The sequence below is a fragment of the Leucopleurus acutus genome (assembly GCF_964270905.1).
Source record: "Leucopleurus acutus genome assembly, chromosome: 8".
Lineage (NCBI taxonomy): Eukaryota > Metazoa > Chordata > Mammalia > Artiodactyla > Delphinidae > Leucopleurus > Leucopleurus acutus.
The window spans coordinates 103093619-103118362 of NC_139151.1; the positions used below are offsets into that span (position 1 = coordinate 103093619).

At 50.5% G+C, this 24744-nt stretch overlaps 1 protein-coding gene across 1 annotated transcript; it reads right to left on the reverse strand.

The window, feature by feature from the left end:
* Positions 1 to 17505: 17505 nt before the first annotated feature.
* Positions 17506 to 21105, reverse strand: GAL3ST3 (galactose-3-O-sulfotransferase 3; the record flags this gene model as incomplete). The annotated part of the gene is made up of 2 exons (XM_082844774.1): positions 17506 to 18667; positions 20984 to 21105. The coding sequence occupies 2 exons, from the start codon at positions 21103 to 21105 to the stop codon at positions 17506 to 17508; spliced, it is 1284 nt and encodes a 427-aa protein (XP_082700900.1).
* Between the last annotated feature and the right edge of the window lie 3639 nt (positions 21106 to 24744).

The following is a 24744-nucleotide window of genomic DNA, read 5'->3' on the forward strand; positions in this document are numbered from 1 at the left end:
GACTATGCTGTGAACCCCGGATTGAGGAAAGCTCAAGATGTGGGCCTAAGAGCCCTTCCTGGATTGCCTTTCTCGCCTAAGCCGTGGCACTGGGGCTTCTAGGAAAGCCTGACTTCTCATGGAATTCTCCCCTCTATGATGTCACAAACAGGCCCCTTAGTAGACCTAATTCCCAAATGCCTCCTCCTGGGCTACAGTCCAGAATCAAGGATCGGTGTGTCTAACCTCCTCAATGTAAAAGGATGAAACTGAGGTCAAGAAAGGAGAAGGGACTGGCCCAAGGTGACCCAGCAGGTCAATGGGAAAGCTGGACAGAGAATTCTGGGGTGACACCATAGGCCCCAGCAGTTGCTTTAGCAAGTTTAGCTCTGTTACTGGAAAAAACTTCAAGAAGCCAAATGGTCTAGTCCCCAGTTGTACCTAGATACCAACTGGCTCTAAGGTTCAAACTGCCCAACTCCACTGTAAGTAGGTGTGTGGCCGTGGGCTAGCTGCTTAATCTTCCTATGCCTCAGTTTCTTCCTCTGTAAAATGGGGATAATAACACCTACCTCAAAGGATCAAAAAAGTTAAGATATGTAAAACTTATACTTGCAGCACAATAAATGTTAATTAGTATCGTTATTCTCTCCTTCATCATTGACAGGGATGAAGAGGAAATACCTCTCTTGGGTTATTACTAAAATAAAACCGTCAGCCATTATTTACTGAGGACCTACATTAAGAACTTTTTTTTCTTTTTAAATCTATTTATTTATTTATTTATGGCTGTGTTGAGTCTTTGTTGCTGTGTGCGGGCTTTTCTCTAGTTGCGGCGAGCAGGGGCTACTCTTCGTTGTGGTGCGCGGGCTTCTCATTGCGGTGGCTTCTCTTGTTGAGGAGCACGGGCTCTAGGCACACGGGGTTCAGTAGTTGTGGCACGTGGGCTCTAGAGAGCAGGCTCAGTAGTTGTGGCGCACGGGCTTAGTTGCTCCACGGCATGTGGAATCTTCCCGGACCAGGCCTCGAACCCGTGTCTCCTGCATTGGCAGGCAGATTCCTAACCACTGCGCCACCAGGGAAGCCCACAAGACTTCATTTAAAGCAATGTAAGGTTCACAGGAAAATTGAGGGGAAGGTACAGCGATTTCCCATATGCCTTTGCCCCGACCACATGCATAGTCTCCCACATTATTAACATTCCAACCAAAGTGGTACGTTTACTACAATTGATGAACCTACAATGACACAGCAGCATCCTCCAGATTCCATAGTTTACATTAGGATTCACTCTTAGTGGTGTATATTCTATGGGTTTGTATGCACTTTTAATATAATCCTCACAATAACCTCACAGGATGGATATTATTTACCCCCAGTTTACAGAGGAAGGTACTGTGGCTCAAAGAGTATAAATGAGCTGCTCAATCTTCTGGAAGCTTTCAGGTCCCTCGTTTGACTACAGCTGCTTCCTGAGTGCTTGGTCACAGCCAAGTCCATAGCAGCGTTGGGTATCAGGTTCCCAGTGATGAAAGCCCTCAAAGGGCTCAGTGTCTGTCGCCAGTAGCAGACAAGGCAAAAGTTTGTGATAGGACTACTAATTGTTCCACAAATCCATTCTCCTCCTCTTCCTGGCACGTGGCCTCCCAGCTAGAGATGACATTTCCCAGGGTGCCTTGCACCTAGGCTTGGCCAAAGGGTGAGAGCAGAAGTAATGTGAGAACTTCCGGGTCTTGGATTTAAAGCACTGGGCCAGGAACCTCTGTTTCCCACCGTTCCTATAGGCTAGAGCGTGGATCAACAAGCAGACAGGATCGATATTCTAGGGCAGAGATTTCTGCGTTCTGCAAAACCACGGAATTAGCCTTGAGATCTTTCTAGTTTACGGATTCTGTCTTGTGATGAGAAAAAAAAACCCTCAGCATTATTTTTGAAACTCATGTGCTGTGTGATGCCAGCGCTTTCAGTGATGGACAGTAATCGAGCAGCCTCGGAAACCATTTGTGAAACGTTGTTCAGCCCCATCTGCAGTGCTCATTGGGTGGGGCCTTGCTCAGTTTTCAGCGTGAGATCAGGAAGTCTGTCGATCATGTGTGAACATGGTATTGCCCGGATAGGAGGTGGTAAAGAAGGTGACCTCAGCCTCGCCCTCCTGGTTACCTCCCTCCACCTCCCCTTAGGCGCAGATGACTGACTTAGGGACGCAAACACTCTGGTGTAATAGAAAATCAGAGGAAATTTTTCTTCTAAGGAAATCATTTTTGCCTCGACGTAGTGGCCTCCCTGCCACTTTGCTGTTGATGCGAACACTGTAAAACATGAATTATGCAGGTTAGAAGTGAATTTCAGCATGATTTCATATCTTGTTGCAAGTTTCCTGTTTAGTTATATATGATGCCCTTCAATTGTATGTCTTATTAGTGTTTGTGTTTTACAAATGGGTCTAGCGATTCCATGTGATGCTGTTTTATCATCAGGTGTAAAGTGAAAGAGGAGGAGCTTAGGACTGTGGACAAATCTGGTAGGGTTAGCGATGAAGAATTACAATTTACAAGTGTAGCAATGGCTTCAGGAAAATTGAAGAGAACTAAATTACAAATTACAGCCATTTGACAAATAAATGTGCTAATTTTTAACCTATCGTATCTCAAAACAAACAGGGTAAGGCTTTTATAGGCTACATTTAGTACAAAGGCTCAAAGAGCAAGTTATCTGTAACAGACCAATTGTCCAGAAAAAGAACCCAATAATGCTGGCATGTAAAATTATATGAGTGACGTGTTAGCGCAAGATGCTCAACAAAAGAGTGTAAGTGTTCTACTCTCAGAGAGAGTGACAACACAACGTATTGATGTGACGTGATGCTGAAGAACTTTTTTTTTTTCTTGGTAATTAGCTGAAAAATAACAGATTCTTTATCCAGGCTGATGAGTCAACAGATTTCACTGATAAATGCCATGTTTTTAGAAGTGGCACTGATAAATGCCACTTCTAAGATTTGTAAATGATGCTGGTAATCAAGACTTTTTTTTTTCTGCGGCAAACAGCTTTTACATAGAAACAGCCAAGATATGATTAATGTTTTCTTCATATCTAGAATCAAAAGGTCTGTCTTGGAAGAACTGTATTGGCATTTGAACTGATGGTGTTTCCATCAAAAGTTGGCTCCATAAGAGTTTTCACTGCTGTTATAAAAAAACAAAACCAGGACTTCCCCAGCGGTCCAGTGGTTAAGACTTCATGCTTCCACTACAGGTGGGGGTTCAGGTTCGATCCCTGGTTGGGGAAGATCTTGAATGCCCCGTGGTGTGACCAAAAAAAAAAAAAAAAAAGAAAAAAGAAAAAGAAACAAAACAAAACCAATCAAAACCCAACAAACAAAAACCTGTTGTTGCCACGTACACTACTTTCATTACAGGGAGGAACAGGCGTCACAAACTCTTGGAAATGAAAAAAAGAATGATGCTGCAAAATGGTTAACTTGATGAAACAAAGACTTAACTTGAGCATGTTTAAAAAACTGTGGGCTTCCCTGGTGGTGCAGTGGTTAAGAAGCCACCTGCCAATACAGGGAACACGAGCTCAAGCCCTGGTCTAGGAAGATCCCACATGCCGTGGAGCAACTAAGCCCGTGCGCCACAACTACTGAGCCTGCACTCCACAGCCCGCGAGCCACAACTACTGAGCCTGCGTGCCACGACTACTGAAGCCCACGCGCCTAGAGCCCATGCTCCGCAACAAGAGAAACCACTGCAATGGGAAGCCCGCGCACCACAATGAAGCGTAGCCCCCACTCTCTGCAACTAGAGAAAGCCTGCGCACAGCAACAAAGACCCAATGCAGCCAAAAAAATTTTTTTTTAATAAAAAAACCAAAAAACTGTGATTATGGGGAATTCCCTGGCAGTCCAGTGGTTAAGACTCCACACTCTCACTGCTGAGGGAGTGGGTTCCATCCCTGGTCAAGGAACTAAGATCCTGCAAGCCACGTGGTATGGTGTGCGTGGCCAAACCACTCCCCCAAACCAAAAAAACCCCTGTGATTATGATCCAACAAGTCCACTTCTGGGTATGCGCCGAAAGAATTGAAAGCAGGGATTCAAACTGGTATTTATACACCCCTGTTTGTAACAGCATTATCCACAACAGCCAAGAGGTGGAAACAACCCAAATGTCCATGGACAGATGGAGAGATAAGCCAAATGTGGTCCATAGATAAAATGGAATATTACTGAGCCTTAAAAGGAAGGAACTACTGATAACATACCACAACATGGATGAACCCTGAAGACGCTATGCTAAGTGAAATAAGCCAGACACAAAAGAACAAATATCATATGGTTCCACTTAAATGAGGTACCCAGAATAGGCACATTTATAGACACAGAAGGTTAAATAACGGCTACCAGAGGCTGTGGGAAGGGGATGATGGAAAGTTATTTTTTAATGGGTGCAGAGTCTCAGTTTGGCATGATGAAAAGTTCTGGAGATGGACCGTGGTGAGTGTTACACAACAGTGTGAGTGTACTCAGTGCCCCTGAATTGTACACTGAAAACGGTTAAAATGGCAAATTTTATGTTAATGAATATTTTACCACAATAAATTTTTTCTTAATTAAAAAAACAACTGTGTGAAAACCTGAACGAAGAGCACAGACATCTCCTATACAGACATATAGAAAGCTGGTGGCTTCCCACTTTGTGATAGGTCCCTTGAGAAAGCACTGATGTAGTTGAGGAAAGAGGCTGGCTGAGTCCATAGAATGGGCCATCTCATCCAGTTAGCGAGGGCTCCTGCACTGACCACCTTACATTGCATTTACATCGACACGAGTAACTTTCCATTTCGTGAGCATTTTAAGAAGCCATCCACAGACCTCTTCCCTAGACCATCATATCATCAAGTTCCCAGTTGTGTTCTTTCCAAGTCTCTGGAAATGACCAGCCCATCAGATACTGCTCAAGAGCCCATATGAATCTGCACCTTAGCCCCTTTCCTTCCACACAAAGTGGATAGTATATGTATTGCCCGAAGTTCTGCCTACTGGGAGGATTTTTCTTCACCACCGTCTTTCAGGGCCAACTCTGAATGGGGCTGTCGTGCAGCAACTGTCCACTTCTGGCTGTCGCTGGCTTACTGTGCAAAGTCTTCCATAAATCAGGCCTGTCCTTTTTCCTCCTCCCCTTGAAGCCTTTGAGTGTAAACAGAGGGAAAGGAGATGAAGCATTAGAAACAGACATCACGGTAGGCTGAAGCACCTGCTCATGTAATTCATTTGTGTCTTCTGGATCAGACCTCCCTTGCTATACAGGAGGTCCATGTTGATTACCTCTTTTATATGTATTAGCGTGTATTTGTTAATCCCAAACTGCTAATTTATACCTTCTCCCCAGTATCATATATACCACTTCAATTTCTAATGGGATACAACTGTGAAAATCCAATTTCATGATTCTGTGGGTCAGATAACACCCAGTTTATGATGAACATTTCGGTCTGATAATCACTCGGTGTTCCATAAATCAGTCATTCAGTCTTCACCAGGGCCCAGAGGCAAGCCAGAGGCTGCTTTTGAGAGGATAGAATAGTCGTTGGCAGAGGACAGCATGTCAAAAATTCCATGGGTCTTAGCTGTGATCCTCCTATTGGGGCTTGCTAGATATGCCACATGGCATCTTTGGCTGACACCTGCCCAAGCGGTAGGGCAGCTTGCACCACAGGCTGGACTTTTGCAGAGCTTTTTTTAGATCCAGATCGAACATTGTCAGATTTACAGGTTACCCAGAAAATGAGTCAAAGCAGTTTGCCCCAATGGGACCTACGTTGGCTCCAAAATCCAAAAGGCACGCCGTACATTGCTCCTCTTTCTTCGTGACATATACTGTTAAGCGGCAGCAACTTGTCTCTCACTTTATTTATTTTTTACATTTTATTTATTTATTTATTTTGGTCGCGCCACGTGGCATGTGGGATCCTAGTTCCCTGACCAGGGATCGAACACACGCCCCCTGCAGGGGAAGCAAGGATTCTTAAGCACTGGACTGCCAGTGAAGTCCCTGTCTCTCACTTTAGAAGAGACATGCAACATTCCCCAGACCTCTGGACCCCTGGAAACTTTCCTGATGTGGCAGGCAACTTGAACTTCCATGGGGTTCATCTCCAGCTCTCTGGCACACATATGTTTAACGCTTGCTGTTTCCTGATAATAGTGTCCAGTTAGCATAATAGCTTCAATTGAGTGTGTCAAGATGGTGTTCTCTGTGTTGTCAAGACTATCAACGTCCCTTTGGACCTTGCAGTTTGCTGGAAGATGGCATAATCCAGGGACAAGACAGTAAAGGTATACTGTTACCCTTGCTATGTAAATGCAAACAGTGTAAATTCCCATATTCATGGGAATGTAAGAGAAAGCATTTACTAGTTCAATAGCCACATAACAGTTGCTGGGGTTTATACTGAGTTTCTCCAATAAAGATCTCAAATCTAGAATTGCAGCTGTGATTGGCATTGCCACATCACTAAGCTTGCTTTTCCACCTGCAAATAAGAAGGGGATATGCCTGGAATCACCACTTTTGCATCTCTCAAACCCCTAAAGGTGGCACTAATCTCTTCAGTTTCTTCAGGTTGTCGTATCACTTGATTTATAACTTCACAGGGGTGGGGGGACAATTCCAGAGGTTTCCACTTGGTCCTTTTACCATAATCGTCCACACTACAGGGGAAGGAAAGCAACGTGAGAGTCTACCAGCTACTGAGTACTAATCTCACAATCAATTCTGGAATGGTGGAACTAACCACAGCGTGAATCTGAGGGCCTCAGGAATGTGACCTTTCATCTCTAAAGGCCTTTAGTGCTAACTGGTCTCCATGGGTAATAATATTCGAATTAACATCTGAAGCTGCAATGAATTTGTCATGTCATTTTAGCTAAGCTGGAACTGCTTCCCAGAATTCCCTTCTCTGCATAGTTCTCTTTAGTGTGGGCCACGAGTGACATTTTGTGTAAGATTTGGGAAGTAGAAGTGAAACAGGAGTTGTATCCTTTTTCCACTAGGAAGGTTGGTGCAGGGGCACCAGAAGCAGCTGCATCTCCCTCACAATGACCCTCATTTGCTAGCTCACCTTTTTAGCAACGAGCAGTACCTGGGTCCACAGCTTCTCCAGCTTCTGCTACTCTTGTTTCAGGTGCATGTTTAGCTCCCTGGTGGAGTGCCAGCTTCTCCTGTGGGTCATCTGCTTCATTAAAGTTGGAAGCTTAGACGCAGTGAGAGACTGATACAGGTTCTGGTCCATCCTGTGGGTACTAGCTTATTCTCACTGGTGCAAGTTCATTCTTGCCTCCCTCACCTCACATCACATTCATTCCAGCTGTCTGCCTGCCATCTTTTAGCTCCAGCACCAGAAACAAAGATGGCAGTCTTATATGATCAGCCCTCACAATTATGTAGGGTCTTATCCATATGATACAACTTTACTGCCTATAATCACTCCCAGTAATTTTGTTTCTCTGATTAAATCCTGGCTGATACAGTAACTTTATTTTTTGAGTGTTTTTTTTTTGTTGGTGGTGGTGGACTTTTTTTGGTTTTGTTTTTGGTTTTTTTTGGCTGTGCCATGTGGCTTGTGGGATATTAGTTCCCCCCACCAGGGACTGAACATCCTCAGCAGTGAAAGCACAGAGTCATAACCACTGGACCACCAGGGAATTCCCCAGTAACTTAAAAAATACACCAATTGCCATTTTCTGTGTCTAAAGAAACTTACAGCTCGTCTCTTGTCCCTTTGTGCACAAAGGTAAATAAATCAATGTTTCCAGTATCTTTCTTATTGTAACAAAGTGCTTATGACAGGCTGGGTTTTGTTTTGCTTCTTAGGAGTGCTGGATGAAAACAGAATCAGGAGTAAGCTCCTTCGCTTGAAGAAAGAGGGGAAGGTAGTATGATAGACTGAACGTAAAAATAACCCCAGTTCTCTCCTGCTTCTATCCATAATGCCCCATGAAATGTGACTTTGAAACATCGACTTTCCCACCCCTTAAATCTGAACAGGTTTGGCTAATGAAATGGGGCAGAAGTGATGGAGTGTCTCTTGAAAGCCTCAAAAGAGCTTGCCCGTTTTTCGTTGTTCTCTTGGACCCGCACCTGGGCGATGAGAACAAGCCCAGTCTCCTCTGCTGAAGATAAGAGAGACCATATGGAGCATAGCTGAGTCATATGGGCTGAGGCCATCACAGACTAGCTAACCCCTCCCCGCCCTGCTGTTGATCCTGCACCACGAGTGAGCACAACTGAGATCAGTCAAGCCCAGCCCAGATCAGCAGAACCACCCAGACGACACATACTCTAATGAGAAACAATGCATTTTTATTTTTTTATGATTAATTAATTAATTAATGGCTGCATTGGGTCTTTGTTGCTGCGCGCGGGCTTTCTCTAATTGCATTGAGTGGGGGCTACTCTTTGCGGTGCGTGGGCTTTTTACTGTGGTGGCTTCTCTTGTTGCAGAGCATGGGCTCTAGGCACACAGGCTTCAGTAGTTGTGCCTCACAGGCTCTAGAGCTCAGGCTCAGTAGTTGTGGTGCACAGGCATAGTTGCTCCACGGCATGTGGGATCTTCCCGGACCAGGGCTCGAGCCCGTGTTCCCTGCATTGGCAGGTGGATTCTTAACCACTGTACCACCAGGGAAGTCCATAGAATGCATTTTTAAAAGCCATTGGATTTTGGGGTGGTTTCTTACACAGCACATTGCTAACTAATACAGGAGCATGGGAAAATGGACGTTTTGAAGAATGGTGAGGAACTTTACAGGTGGATCAGAAAAGAAAAGGCACTAAGGGCAAAGAGAAGATCATGTGCCAAGAACAGAGGTGTGAATTGTCCTGACACCTTCAGGCAGTGGTGTGCTGGGAAGCGTTTGACACCTATCTCTCCATGTGTAGTTCTGATGTGAATTTTGGTTGCTATTTTTTGGTTTTGTTAATGAGTAACAGACTTTTTCCATGAAGGACCAAGAGGTAAATGTTTTAGGCTTCAGGGCCACACAGTCTCTATTGCAATGACTCAACTCTGCTATTGTAGTGCAGAAACAGCCACAGAACAATAAGGAAAAGAATAGGTGTGGCTGGGTTCCAATAAAACTTTATTTACACAAACAGGTGGTGGGCCAGATTTGGCTTGTAGTTTGCTTATCCCTGGTCTAGACGATTAACAAAACAATAAATCGATCTGATTTATAGTGTTTGTTGATTTGCAGTGTAACTACTTGCACCATGGCTGATTTCATGCTACCAGTGTAATGTCGCTGAACACTGTCTGGAAGAAATGGACAATAAGGAGCATCCTATTCTCTAGGATTTCCACCAGGCAGATACAATAGACCTACATAACCTTAAGAGCAGAAATAATAGTAAAATCTAGTAAACGAATTAGGAAGTAATGAGTTGTGAGTATTTATTACCTTTGTTCTTAATATACTTTATTTAATAGTAAGTTTATGTAATCTAGTTAAATTTTTAATTTAATTTTTAATACAATTTAATTGTGTTCAACAACCAGCTGGCAAAATTCAGCATTCTAGAGCCAGTAAGAGCCAGACCTGGCATACCACTGCATTCAGGAAATGGTGTGTAATCCAGAGTGAGCAAGATGGGGGGTGGAGATAGAGGGGCAATGGGAGATGCAGGTGAAAGGTTTTTGGAGGGTCAGACTAGGCTGGGCCTTGTGGGCTGGTAAAGGGGGGTGGCATTTCAAACAGTGATGAGATCAGATCAGATGGCTCTAAGAAGGATGCTTGCACACAGAGAGGAGTCTGTTTGCTGTGGGGATCCTGAGGCTGGTGGGTCAGTTAGGAAGCTGTTGGCATAACCAGCAGAGAAACTGATGGCTGGGACTACAGAAGGTGTTGGGAAAGAGAGGTGGGTTGATGCCAGTTATTCAGGCGCCTGGATCTACAGGATGCAACGACGGATAGGTGGTGCTGGGGAAAGGGTGAGGGACACATGAAGGGGACATCAAGGATTGGGGCTTGAACATCCTCAAGAACTGGTGCGCAGGTCCCTGAAACTGAGAGTGCTGGAGAAGGAGCTGGTTTGGCAGAAGATGAGTGTTCTGTTTGCACATAGTGGGTTTGACGATCCCGGGAACACTCAGGAGGGGAGCCCTGGGCTGGAGGCCAAGTTGGGAAAGAGGGCCCAGGACCTTGCCTCCTGGGGCTCCGGTGGCAGGACACTCATGGGAGTGTCCCCACTCCTGACTCTGCCCTGGCTCCAGGCCGCCTCTGAGCCACATTCCCTCTCGGGGACTCAGTTCTCCATTCGTAGTGGGGGGTTAGGGTCTGACTCCTGCACTCCTGTTGCCTGGCTTTTGTGAAAATCCCACGAGATCGGGGTGCGGGTTGAGAGGGCGGTGGAGGACACTGTTCCTGTCCTGTCCTCGGCCTGCTGGAGGGTGCTGGGGGACTCCTGGGAAGGAGACGATGGCCAGCCAGATTCCTGAGGCCCGGCTGGGTCAGAAGAGCCCAGCTCAGGTCCCCCCCATCACCTCCCCTTCTGCCCTGCATCCCCCTCTCTGGATGGCCTGGGGGGCTGTCCCCTCTCCTCAGGTTCTCTTGCCCTGCAGCCCCTCTCCACTCCTCTCGCACAGCCCCAGACGCCGCCAGCCAATTGCGCTGGCAGGTCCCTGCTTTCCTCTCCTCCGACACCCAAAGTGTCTCCCTGCCCCTCCCCCCCACTCGAACCACTCTCAGGGGGCTTTTGTAAAGAGGCCCTTTAACAAGGAGCCTGCATTCTGGTTCCGGTCCTTGCTCAGGCTCTCCCTGAGTGTGTGGGTGAGCCTGGGCCCATCACCTTTTTGTACCTCAGTTTCCCCTTCTGTGAAAAGAAGATAAGAATAGCATCTACCTTACGGGGTTGTTGTTAAGAAGCACATAAGTTAAAATGCAGAAAGCATGGAGAAAAGCGCCCAGCACGTAGCAAGTGCTCAATAAATGTTAGCTGGTGCCACGTGCCTCCTTACCGTGCCTTCTCCCTGCAGCGTCTGCAGTTTATTAAAGGCCTTTCTCCTGCTTCCCTCAGTGGCTCCATCATCTATAACAGAGCTCCCTACCTGGTACACTGCTGTGCCAGGAATGGGCTACAGACGGGCTGAGACGGTGACTCCCTCCCCTCTGGGGACATCCCAGCACCCCCTGCTGGTCATCTCTGGCCATTCCATTTATTCCAGTGTCCGGTGCAGAACAAGCTGGACTTCTAAGCGTGAGATTCAAGGTCTTTCCTAACCGGACACTGGCATGCTTCTCCCCACACTGGTAGCCCAGCATTCTCTACCTGGAGCACCCTTCCCTGTCCCTGTTCTCAGCTTTGAAACTGCCAGGTGATGCCTCAGGGAACTCCAAGGGGCTCCGGTTCTTTATGTCTCAGCACAGAAAGAATTCAGTGAGAGGCAAAGTGATAGATAAGAAGTGATTAATTAGAATAGGATGCTTGTGAGGCTTACCAGCGGGCAGGTGAGCATCTCGCTGCACTGCCCCAAGTACTTAGTGGGTTACATTTTTATAATCAAAGGAAAAGAGGGGTGGGGGAGAAGACCACCTTCTTCCTCGTTCTCCTTTGAGTCTTCCATCATTAACTCCTCCGACATGTCAGGTGGGGTATTTTTTTGACCCTATATGGCCCATCTGGGACTGTCATGGCACTATGGAAAAATTATTTCAGGTCTCAGTATAATGAGGGTCTTTCACTTTGAAATGTCACCTTTCCCTAAATTATTGTTTTTAATGAGTGCAGAGAGTATGCCCTAGAGGTCATTATCTTGGTGACATCACTGGGCAGGATGTAGGCATTATTTTTCTACTATTGTCTTATTGTCTTGAGGCATGATGTGTGCCTCCATTGCTTAGTGTTGTTGCTAAGCACCTTGCTCTGCTTCCTGAGTCAAGCAAGCCCACATTGTTTCAGGATTTTCCCATTGCTTTCCTCAGTGATCATTAACTTACTGTGGTCTGCCAAAGCCCACTAAAGTTCCCTGTCTATCTACAGTCCCCTAGTGGGATTTCTAAACTAACTATTTGATTATCCTACTCTATCCCTATCACCTTCTCCAGGGCGCCTCTCCAGACGGCTCAGGCAGACACTCCTGTCCTCCTCTGCTCCCCATGAAACTGAGCAGGACCCTGTGGGTCTCCTGGCACAGAAGCCTTTCCGTGTCCCCCATTTCTTGTTGTAGGGAACAGACTCCAGCCTCCATGACCTTCCCTGAGTTCCAAAGCGCAGATTCAAACAGTTGCTAATCAGGGAAGGGAGGGGATGCGGAGACAAGGGTCGAGGAACCAAGAACAATAGTGGAGCCTTGGGGCAGGATCTTGGTTCCGCCTCAAGGGACACACAGAACAATTTATTTGAGCTCTTTACAGAACTAAAACCCCCAACAAGGGCAGTCAGCATTCTTCATTCCAGAGAAGACCACCTGAGACCAGATTCAAGGAACCGGAGAAGCTCATCAAGAGATTACCTGAGGAAAAAAAAAAAAAAAGAGATTACCTGAGGGGCTTCCCTGGTGGCGCAGTGGTTGAGAGTCCGCCTGCCGATGCAGAGGACACGGTTCGTGCCGTGGCCCGGGAGGATCCTATGTGCCGCGGAGCGGCTGGGTCCGTGAGCCATGGCCACTGGGCCTGCGCGTCCGGAGTCTGTGCGCCGCAACGGGAGAGGCCGCAGCGCTGAGAGGCCCGCTTACCGCAAAAAAAAAAAAAAAAAAGAGAGATTACCTGAGGGCTTCCCTTGTGGCACAGTGGTTAAGAATCCGCCTGCCAATGCAGGGAACACGAGCTCAAGCCCTGGTCCGGAGCAACATGCCGCGGAGCAACTAAGCCCGTGAGCCACAGCTACTGAGCCTGAGCTCTAGAGCCCTTGAGCCACAACTACTGAGCCTGCGTGCTGCAACTACTGAAGCCTGTGCGCCTAGAGCCCGTGCTCCGCAACAAGAGAAGCCACCGCAATGAGAAGCCCACGCACAGCAACAAAGAGTAGCCCCACTCACCGCAACTAGAGAAAGCCCACGCACAGCAAGGAAGACCCAACACAGCCAATAAATAAATATATTAAAAAAAAAAAAAAGACAGAGAGAGAGATTACTTGAGATCAGATTAAAGGAGGGCAGGGCCTGCACACACACTAATCTTATCAGCAACCCCACCCTTCAACTGTTGCTATAAAACTCCTTCCAAAGCCTCCGGGGTTGGGACACACAGTTTTCTTTTTTTTATATATATAAATTTTATTTATTTATTTTTGGCTGTGTTGGGTCTTCGTTGCTGTGCGTGGGCTTTCTCTAGTTGTGGCAAGCGGGGGCTATTCTTTGTTTTTAGTTGTGGCGAGCGCGGGCTACTCTTCATTGCGGTGCTTGGGCTTCTCATTGCAGTGTCTCCTCTTGCTGCGGAGCACAGGGTCTAGGCACGTGGGCTTCAGTAGTTGTGGCACGCAGGCTCAGTAGCTGTGGCTTGCGGGTTCTAGAGCGCAGGCTCAGTAGCTGTGCCACACGGGCTTTGTTGCTCCAAGGCATGTGGGATCTTCCCAGACCAGGGCTCGAGCCCATGTCCCCTGCATTGGCAGGCAGATTGTTAACCACTGCACCACCAGGGAAGCCCAAGGGACACACATTTTTCGAGGCAGGAGACCGCTGTGTCCCCTTTGCCTGGTAAAGCAATAAAGCTATTCTTTTCTACTTCACCCAAAACTCTGTCTCCAAGATTTTATTAGGCACAGATGCACAGAGGCCGACTTCTTGGCATCACCCACATGCTTTGCACATCCTTCTATAATCATAAAAGTCAAAGCTGCTGCTCGTCCATACAGTGCCTTTGAGCAAAAAGCCACCCTTACCTCAAAGTGCTTTCTCCCATCTGCTGGAAGACTCTTGGACTAGATGTGCCGACCTATAACATCTACAGCGTGAAGGGTGTCTGTCTCGAAGGAGCCCTGATGATGCCAGAGTGGCCACTTTGGGGACATTTCCATGTGTCGGGCACCGTGCTAAGTGCCTTATCTCAACTACTGTTCACAAAGCTCTGGAGGGTTCATTTCACAGATGAGGAAAGTGAGGCTCAAATGCTAAGACCGAGGTCGTGTAACCAGTAGGTGGCAGAGCCAGGGTTTGAATTCCAAAGCACTGATGGAGGTAGTTGCTTCCGTCAAGTCACTGTCACCCAGGTTGCTGCTTACACATCTGTCCCAGACCTGAGCGTGAGCTTCTCAAGGAGGAGACATGTACAAAGGGCACAGATGGAAGGAGTCTCTCTGCAGGGCACTGGGGTCCCAGGGGCCGGGGCCTGTTTCTCTGGGTTGTGACTGAAGCTGGAGATGTTCAGACCAGAGTCTCAGCCACTGAAGGCTAATCTTTGATTCAGTGTCTGCTTAGGATCTGCCCTTGCTCCTACCTCAAACAGAGAAACCCTCTCCTGTGGCCTGATAATTCCAGATGATTCCAGTTAGTCCCTGAATCCAGATTTTTCTGAGTCCAGAGTTGTGCTCTTTGCTGAAGTGGGGCAAGGTCTATAAAAGAGGCCCACCTGCCTGAGGATGAAGGAAGGCAGGAGAGGCCTATGAAGGCAAATCTAAAGGCATGTATGAGTTTTCCAGGAGGATACAGGGCACGGTGAAGGATGTTCCTGGCAAAGGTATGACCAGAGGCTAGGGCTGGGGGGAGCAGGGGTGGGGGACAGTAGTGGACAGACATCTTCTTGGCCTGAGGGCCACAGCATGTCTGTCTGCTTGTTTTTGGATAGATGACTTTGAGTCTAGTACAATGCTTTTTTTTTTTTTTTTTTTTTTTTTTTTTGCAGTACACGGGCTTGTCACTGCTGTGGCCTCTCCCGCTGCGGAGCACAGGCTCCGGACGCGCAGGCCCAGCGGCCATGGCTCACGGGCCCAGCCGCTCTGCGGCATGTCGGATCTTCCCGGACCGGGGCATGAACCCGTGTCCCCTGCATCGGCAGGTGGACTCTCAACCACTGCGCCACCAGGGAAGCCCGAGTCTAGTACAATTCTTTAAAGCTGCTTAACATCAGAAACCTAATTATGTCTTTGCAGGTCTCTAATTATTGTCTTTTGCCTTTTCCAGAGCGCCACTGTAAAAAGTGCTGTGTTTTCAAGCCCAGGGAGAGTCATATAACCTGCCAACTAAACCTTGCAATCTCCATTGCCCAACCAGGCCAACGATTGTCTCTGTGAAAGATAAAAGGAAGAGGAGCTGACAGCAATGTCTTGGTTTCTTCACTTATCATTCTTTTGGGGAAGATCCTGGGCATCAGCCTAGCCTAGGGAGTGGGAACTCCTTTATTCTAGTGGCAGTGTGAGAGCACTTAGGAACTATCAGTCTGGGTTCAAACTCTAGCTGTGTGACCCTGAGCATCACTTAACCTCTCCCCATTTCAATTCCCTCATCCATAAAATGGTACCTATCTCATTAATTAATACACGTGAAGCCCTTCAACAGCAGTCGGCACATAGTATACCATGTTAGCTATTGTTTTTTTTTTGTTTTTTGGTTTTTTTTTTGTGGTGCGCGGGCCTCTCACTGTTGTGGCCTCTCCCGTTGCGGAACACCGGCTCCAGACGCGCAGGCTCAGCGGCCATGGCTCACAGGCCCAGCTGCTCCGTGGCATGTGGGATCTTCCCGGACCGGGGCACGAACCCGTGTCCCCTGCATCAGCAGGCGGACTCTCAACTACTGCGCCACCAGGGAAGCCCAAGCTATTGTTTTTATTGCTTGTCCAGATGTGTCAATATAGCACTGAAGAAAGTAACAGGAAAAGTCCTGATTCCCTGCTGGTCTTAACAGAGGTTTCATTTGAAAGTGCTGGGTGTATTACTGTGCTAAAGGACATTGGAGGCAGGGAGTGGTCCTCATGAGTCAGTGTTGTCTTCTTGTGGGGAAGGAAGACCAGTGGTGAAGTCAGTGACTCAAAATGGAGATAAAATCCTGAGTTAAGCCTCTCCTGACCTGAAACGATCCTCCTTCCAGCCTCTGCTCTGTCCAAGGAGGGGTTGTCAGTGTTTTCCCATGAGGATAAAGGTCCTATCTGCCTTGTTCCCCTGTGTCCCTAAGTTAGGGGGATGACGCTCAATACATGGTGCTGAAATGAATGAAAAGGCATGATTTAGATCTTCTCAAAGAGAAGTGAGTGGGGCTGGGGTGGCCAGTCTGGTGAACCCAGTCAATCAAGGGCTTGATGAGTGTCGTGAGCCTCTGGGAAGGGCAGTGATTGAGCCTGGTGACGCCGAAAACTCAGCCTCCGTGCACCGGTGCCTAATCGAATCTTGGAGACAGAGTTTTGGGGGACGTAGAAAAGAATAACTTTATTGCTTTGCCAGGCAAAGGGGGGACACAGCAGGCTCCTGCCCTTGAAAACTGTGTCCCGCCTGGGAGGATTTGGTAAGGAGTTTTATAGCAATGATTCAAGGGCGGGGTTGCTGATAAGTGTGTGTGCAGGGCCTGCACTCCTTTAATCTGGTCTCAGGTAATCTCTTGATGAGCTTCTCTTGTTCTTTCTAGCCTCAGGCAGTCTTCTCTGGAATGAAGAATGCTGACATCTTCCATTTATTGGGGGTTTTAGTTCTATAAAGCTCAAAAGATATTGTTATGTGTGTCCCTTGAGGTGAACCAGGACCTGCCCCAAGGCTGCACTATTGTTCTTGGCTCTCCTCCCTTGTCTCTGCATCCCCTCCTTTCCCTGATTAGCAACCGTTAGAATCTGCCCTTTGGAACTCAGGGAAGGTCATGGAGGTGGGAGTCCGCATCCCCTACAAACAAGAAATGGGGGACATGAAAAGGCTTCTGTGCCAGGAGCCCTACAGGGTCCTGCTTGGTTTCACTGGGCCCCCATCCTCATGGTAACAGCCACACCTATTCTTGGGCATCTGCCTCATCCTCAAACTTGGGGAATCTGGCTTTTAATGAGTGACATGCAATCTGTACATTTTAAAATATTTTATTAAAAACAAGGAAAACCAACCAAACAAAAAGCTCATCCCAAGAACTCTGGGTTCTGGGGGTCTGGGAGCAGCTTAGGTCTGCGGGAAGGGTGGAACCTGGAAGACGGACAGTGTGGGGGGCCTCTGACCCCTGGCAGGAAGAGCAAGAGCCGGGGAGGCTGACAGGCAGCGCAGCCTTCCCCAGGGCTCAGCCCCTTTCTGTGGCATGGGCTCATCCACTTGGGGAAGACAGGTGGGGGTCCTCAATCCCCATAAAAAGGCAGGGTGGGCGGTTCTGCACGGGTCTCAGACCTCTTGGCAAAGCCACCAACCAGTTAGGACGGAGGAGAGGGTGGCCCGGGGCTCGATCGGGCCTAACAGCACCCTCCCCGAAGGCGGGGTTCAGCTCCCCCTCGGGAGATGGGCTCAGACAGGGAGCTGCGCCCCCAAGTACTGCTGCAGCCCCTCTCAGGAGAAAGGGCCCCGATGGGGTGGGACCTGGAGGCAGCCCTAGGCAAGATCCTGGTGGGCAGGGCAGGGTCCAGACTCCTATCCGGAGCTCAGTGGCCCCGGGGCAGCGCCCGGATGGGCCGAGGAGGGGGATTGTCCAGGACCGGTTCGGGCCGGGGCCGCACGCCACCTCGGCGCTTCTGCTTGCGCAGCAGGTAGCTCGAGTACTGCACCTCGGGCATGGCCAGCTTGAGGCAGGCCTCGGTGGCCGGGCCGGCGCGGCCGCTGGGCAGGTCGTAGCCCATGATGTCCACCTTGCGGCTGGGCTGCCAGGGCTGCAGCTGCTTGGTGCGGATCTGCGCCGCAGGCCGCAGCACAGGTTCCTCACCAAAGCAGCGCCGCAGCAGGCGCTCTCGGGCCTCCCGCAACTCGCGCGCCTCGCGCTCCACGCAGGCGCGGCCGGCGAGCGCCACGCGGCGCCAGAAGGTGGCGTTGAAGTGGTCGTAGAGGCCGGCGTCGAGCGCGTTCCAGGCGCGCGCGGCCCGCGCGAGAGCCACGGGGATGGCGGCGAGGCGCGAGCTGGCGGCGCGCGCGTTGAGCCTGGCGTAGAGCACATCGTCTAGGTCCCAGGCCAGCAGGCGCCGCAGCAGCACGAGCGACTCGTCGAAGTACTCGGCGATCATGACGAGCGAGAAGACCTCCTCCACCTGGCGGATGAGGCCCGCCAGGTAGGCGGCGTCGTCGCGCGGGCTGCGCTCGTTGTCGCCGCCCAGGTCGTAGGCCAGCGTGTTGTGCGCGAACATGGCGAAGTGCTCGCCCGCGCGGTAGTAGGTCTCGGGCGCGCTCAGGAAGGCCTCGAGCGACGCGTTGGGCACGCGCCGGAAGGCAGGGCAGTACTGGTTGTAGTAGCTGAAGAGCGACTCGAACATGGCAGCCGGCTCGCGCAGGATGGTGACGTAGACGGTGCCCGGGGGCATGAGGCGCTGCAGCTCCGCGCGGTCGAAGCGCAGGTGGCTGGCCAGCATGTGCGGTGGCCGCGTGGCCGGGTGCACGAAGTGCGCCGAGAAGTTGCGCGGGTAGCAGAACTGGTGCTCGCAGCTCGGGTGTGGCAGGGCCACGGTCAGGTTGTGGCGCTCGGCGAAGCGGAACAGGATGTTCTGCACTGTCGTGCCCGCAGTCTTGTGCGTCTTCAGAAAGGCTACGGTCATGTGCTTGGGGCGCGGCGGAGAGTCCTGCAGAGGCGGGCAGCTCTGAGGGAACAGCTTGGGGTACCTGCAGGGTTCAGGGGGTGTGCAGGGAGGAGGAAGTGAGAAGGGTGCGGCTTGACCCTGCTTCTCCCCAAGGATGGTGGGGATGGGCCAGGGCTCATCCTGGGCTTTACCCACAGAACAGTAGAGGCGTATGGTGGGCAGCCTCTAAGATGACCCCCGTGATCCCTGCTGACCTCCTGGCATTCACGCTCTTGTGTATTTCCCTTCTCTTGAATATGAGTGGGACTTATTGATGCCTCTTAGGGAGTAGAACAGGGCGGAAATAGTGGGATGTCACTTGTGAGATTACATTATAAAAATTATGTTTTCTGTCTTGGTATCTTTCACTCTCTCTAGGGCAGCTCATGCAGGGGACAAGGAGGTACCAGGTGGGAACAGTCCTCAAGGAACGAGGCCCTCAGTCCATCAGCCTGCTTGAAGAGCTGAAGGCTCTGCCACCAACCACTTGAATGGGCTTATAAGTGGAGCCCTTCCAATCAAGGCTTCAGATGAGACTGCATCCCCAGCAGCCAACTTGATTGCAACTCTGTGAAAGACCTTGAGCCAGAGGTATGCAGCTAGGGCACACCTGGGTTCCTGACCCCCAGGAGTGACATAATAAATGTTTAATGTTTTCAGCTGCTAAGTTTTGAGGTAACTTTGTTACACGTAAAAGATAACACAAGGACAAAGGCCCTTGGAGATCCTTGAGGAATTCCATTTCACAGATGTACAAACTGAGGAACAGAAGGAGAAAAATCATTTCTATAAGTTTGGCAACTCAGATTAAGTCACCAAATCCTCTTGCTCTCTGTCTTCTTTCCACTGGCTACTCACATTGTAGGTGAGTGGCATGGGCTTTGAAGGAACCTGTTGTTATGTGATTCTGTTAAGTCCTCTGGAACCTTATTCATTTATTCAAGTAGTATTTTTTTAAAGCATCTACTATGTGCCAGGTACCGTTCTAGGCTCAAGAAATATGATAGTATAAAAAACATAATAATCCTAGCCTTCATGAAGCTTTCATTTCTGTTTCCTCATTCCTGAAACAAGGGCCTTCGGGAGTACAGGTGACCTGTGAGTTCCCTTCAGACTTTGAGTCACTCTCCTGTTTCTTTTCTGCCATCCTGAGCGTCATGTAACAAGGACAACTCTAAGCAGCTTTGAGAATACCATTGAGACTTCCTATCAGTGGCTGGTTTGGGTTCAGGATAACGTCTACATGGATGCTCCTGAAGACCAGCAAATCATCTGGCAAGAGGGACGGGGCCCATTCACACTGTTCTCATGGGCAGACCATGTAGCACATGGTGAAATTGAGGCCCTGAGGGGGTGCAAGGATTCACTGGGTTCACAGTGAGCCAGGGTCAGGGTTGCTACTAGTCATCACATGGTATCCTGTATCAGGGTGACTGGCTGGGTCACACATACATCATTCCCATTTCATAGATGAGCAAATGGGCTCAGAGAAGTGAGGAGGCTTGGCCAGCACAACAGTAGTGAGAAGTTGTTTGCACTTCTCTGGGAGTGTGTGGCTGAAACACACTGTCTCCATCTTGTCAGCTCCATTGTAGGGCCACAGTCCTACCCCCTCCCCTTTCTGCGAAACTGAGCTTTAGCCTACGAACAAGGGGTGCGTCCAAGCCCGATAAGTTCCCTGCCAACCTTTACGCTTGCCTTCATCCCATGTGAACACTGCAAGAGTGTCTTTTGCTGATGCAGATGGTTAATGGCCATGAGACCCACCCCCCGGGGGCGGGGAGGAACCCCGTCCTTCCCATCCACGCGGATGTGCTTCTCCCTAATAGTCAGATTCTGTTTTTAGCTCTGGCCCCTTTAAACCCCCCTGTACCCCTTTCGGTGCCGCGGCGAATGCGGCGGAGGCCTCTGGATTGACTGTCCAATCGTTCTTTCCTGCCTGTATGTAAGTTACCCACAATAAACTTCATAGTTGCAGTTTATGGAGTCGCCCACTTCATTTTTTGGTCTTAAAGTTCCTTCTCACTTTGGAGAATATTATTCAACATCTCTGCCTTCTGACAGGGAGGCACTCAGAAGGAGATGCCGAGGGAAGACTCGAGCTGGAATAGAATCCCAGATTACTCACTCAACCCTTTCAGTGAAGTCCCTGCCCAGGGAGGTTGTGTGAATCTAAAGCGAATGTATGGAAAGCGCTTTCAGAACAGAGGGAAGGAGCAAAGCCCATCAGAAGATGGACTCTTCTGGCAGCTTTAAGGAACGAGGAGAGCTCCCGTCTGCTAACACTAACCAGGCAGCTGACTTCTAGAGGACCCCAACTGCCGAGCCCCGCCCCCTCACCGAGGCCCCGCCCCCTTACCAGCTGAGCTGCGCCCCCTGGTGGATGAGGAGGCTTAAGGTGCTGCATCCTAGCACCAGCAGCAGGATTTTCCGGCGGCTCATCTTGGTGGCCTGCTGCAGGCGCTGGAGGATGGGTGGCATGATGGGGTACCCACCCCTGGACCAGCCAGGGCCTCACTATCCAGGACTGCCTTCGCCGGCACTCATGGGGGCTCCTGGGGCTCTGGTAGCAGGGCCAGTGTTCCTGTGAGGCCTGGCAGGAGAAGGAGGCAAACAGGTTTGTAGCAGGCAGAGAAGATGGGCTCTGAGCCCCAACAGGACTGCTGCAAAGGAGAGCTGCAAAGGGTGGGGTGAGCAGAGAGGCCAGGAAAGATCAGATTCCTACCTCCTGTTACCATGACCCTATCTCCACACTGCTCCAGATAACTTAGTCTTGGGTGGAATTACACGCTCTGGGGTCTGGCCAGCCCTTCAGGCTGTAGCCACTCCCTTCCTTGAGCCCTGTCTCTGCTTTTCTGCCTGCCCCTAATTGTCTTTGTCTCAGGGCCATTTGTGTCTGTCTCCCCTGTAGATGTGCCTTAGCACCAGCACTTGGCTCAGGGCACAGAAGTCTCAATTCGGGGTTTCCTCTCCTCTAGGACTCCTTGCCTCATTGCCTCAGCCAACGGTTGGTCTTGACTCCCCAGACGCTGAGCTCCTCAGAAACACTGACCAGGTGTTCACTTTCTTGAGTCTCTGACATGAGGAAGAGGCTTTCTCTACATATTATACTACCACACACTTAATCCCATTTAATCCTCGCTGCAAGCCTAACATAGGTATTCCCATTTCACAGACAAGGAAACTGAGGCTCTAAGAGATGATGTCACTTGTCCGTGGTCATGCAGGTGGTATTAGCAGAGTCTGGATTCAGATCTGTTCCTTCTGGCTCCAAAGTCCATGCCCTCAGACAGTATGTGTGCTGCTTCTGCAGAGAACTGATTTCCCCATCCCTGCCCTGGACTCTGGCAATCTTGCATGCTTCTGAGCCCCGAGGGCCCAAGACCAATAAATCCACGAGGGAAAGAAAGGAGGACTTGAAATCCTGGAACCCTATCTGGATTCCATCCCCAGACACCTGAAACCCTGGCCACCTCATCAGACGATTGCAGTGAGAGGTGCCTGGCCAAGGGAGGGGGGAGGGGAATACAGAGCTTGCTCTGCTGAGACTCTCCAGGAGAGGTGGGCCTCTATCCCAGCCGAGCGGCAGCAGTGAGAGGCAGGAGAAGGGCCTGGTTTCTGGTCAGTTACCCATCCCCACATGAATGTCTTGGCTCAAGGGCAGCTCCAGGGGAAAGTCAGCTTCAGTAGCAATGACTGCCCCCCAGTTAGGGTGGGCTCTCTGTCTCAGCAGCCTCAGTCTCCAGGTTCAGGTTTGGCTTCATCCTCGCACACACCCGTCTCCAAAGGGGAGGGGGAGCCTGGAACGTTATGGGCATGTGCATGTGTGTGGAACTAGGACACCTCAGTCCCAGGAGGGTTGAGGTAATGGTAAAACTCTTTTGACCATGACCTTCCCCTAGGCCCCTGCACTTGGCTTCCAATCCTTCTCCTTTAGCCCCCCCTTCCCCCAATTAATCCTGGATTACATTTAAACCTGTTTGGGTGGAAAGGTGTACTGGTTACGCCTTTCCCTTCTCTCCAGTTCCCATCACCTGATTTCCTCCACCCCTGCAGATAGCCTCAATCTTCCCGGAGCCAAGGGGTATGAAAGGTCCAGCCACAGAGGGCAACCAAGCTAAGGTCCCTCTGTCTTCAAGGATGGCTAGGGCAGAGGAGGGCTGGCGCTGCCCACGTGAGGCTGCCGGCAGGAGGGAGCCACAGCCAAGCCCCTCTCAAGATGCACACCTTCTTTCCCTGTCACTTATCCTGCCTAGAGGACTTGGTGACCAGGCAGGAGTTTCCCAAGGGGGCCAAGTGGAGGGCCAGCCTACTCCCATCTTTGCTCAACTCACTGAAACCACCCTATTTTTCAGTGGACTCTGGGTCAGCCAAGGAGAGGTCAAGCCTGGAGAGAGCTGCAGTGGGACTTTCCCTGGGAGACGCTTCAACCAGGCCATATAGAGAAGGGTGATGGGGTGCTTGGTAGCCCCCTCCATCCCACTCCCCTCCATGGCTTAGCCCTGGGCAGCCAGCCAGACCCCAGTCTGAGGCCCACTGGGTACAGGGTATCATCACCACAAGAATGCCCTGGACACCAGCCCTCCAAGGTGGGCACCAGCTTCTGTGTGTTCCCGGTCAATGACTGGACGCTCACTGCCTTCAGATACAGCCTGGTCCGTTTCTGAGCAGCCTTGGCTGTTCAGAAGTTCTCTCTGGGACAGCTGGGATCAGCCTGCCACTGGCGGCGCCCTCCTCCCCTTGTCCCCTTCCACCTCCCACTCTCATGGTTGCTAGTACTGCCCTGCTACACCACACGAACCGTTTTTTCTCCATGACAGACCTTCAGGTATTTCAAAGCAGTAAGCCTGTCTCCTCTGGGTGGGCACTCGGCCAGGCTAAACATTCCAGGTCCCGAGAGAGGGTGCTGCTCGGACACTGGAGGAGGCCTCCCTTCCCTTGGCAAGTTCACTCCGCGATGCCTATTCTGGAGATGGAGTCAGGTCACTGGCACCCAGGAAGGGGGCCACCTGGGGCTGGGTTTCTCTTTGTAACCTCCGGGGCGGTGTGGGGTGGGCGGCAGTCTGCTGGGGCCAGAATTTAGAGCAACAGCCCTGGCTCCTGCCCCTCACATGTTTCAGACTACTCCCTGGCATCCCCGGTGCCTTCTCTGTGGAGACAGAGTTTCCCTCAGTCGTCCGAGACAAGTCAGGGCGCCCAGCCTCATCAGAAAATCAGTGCTAATTTTAGTCAGAACAATCAACCTCAGGCTGCTGCCTGGTTTTGCAAATTGCTTTCCTTTCTCCAGGGAACCAAAGAAGAAATGGTTTAGCTAGCCAAAGCTTTGAAAACCGGCCTGGATGCCCACCCACTCCCACATAAGCCCTTTGCTCTCTCCCTGTAAGCTCTAGGGCTGATATTGGTGCCTTTGGAGGAGGGGGGGGCACCCTGGCCTGGACCACCCGCATCTGACCGTCGGATGACCTGGAGACTCTATCCTTACCTGAGGATGGCACAGCCCACTGTGTAGGGCAACTGCCCAGTGCACTAAAGAGGAGAGGGCCAAGGGCTGAGCGGGCTGCAAATTAGTGGCCCAGGAGATCAAATATTTTTCAACCTTCCTCTTTTCCTTCCTTTCTTCCCCCCCAACCCCCGGCCTGCACCAGGTCAGCCCCCCCCTCCAGTCCCCTCTCCCTGTCATCCACCCCCACGTCATCCCTGCCTCTGAATTCCCTTCATCCTCCTCTCTCCATCACTACTGCCCACCCTCCCAGCCCCCATTCCCTCAATTGCATCCCAGCCTCCCCCAGGGATCGGTCACTGGGATCTGGTCCCCATAAGGGATAGGCCAGATTCTCTCTCTCACCCGCGTCCTCTCCTGCTCTGCAGGGGGCCAAGAGCCCGCCTCCTCATGCTCTTCGGGGACTGGCCCCCACGGCACCCTCCCGCCCAGCCGGCATCCCCCATCCTGGTCCGGTCCACCCCCGCGCCTCCAGCCCCAGGCCGTCCCGCTGCAGTACTCACGCTGAGCGAGCTCTGCTTTGACCCGGGTTGAGGGTGGTCGCCGCTACCTCCCAACCTTGGCCGCGAAATCCGCTGAGGGTCCGAGGGCGCTGGGGGCCCTGCGAGCAGAGTGTTGGT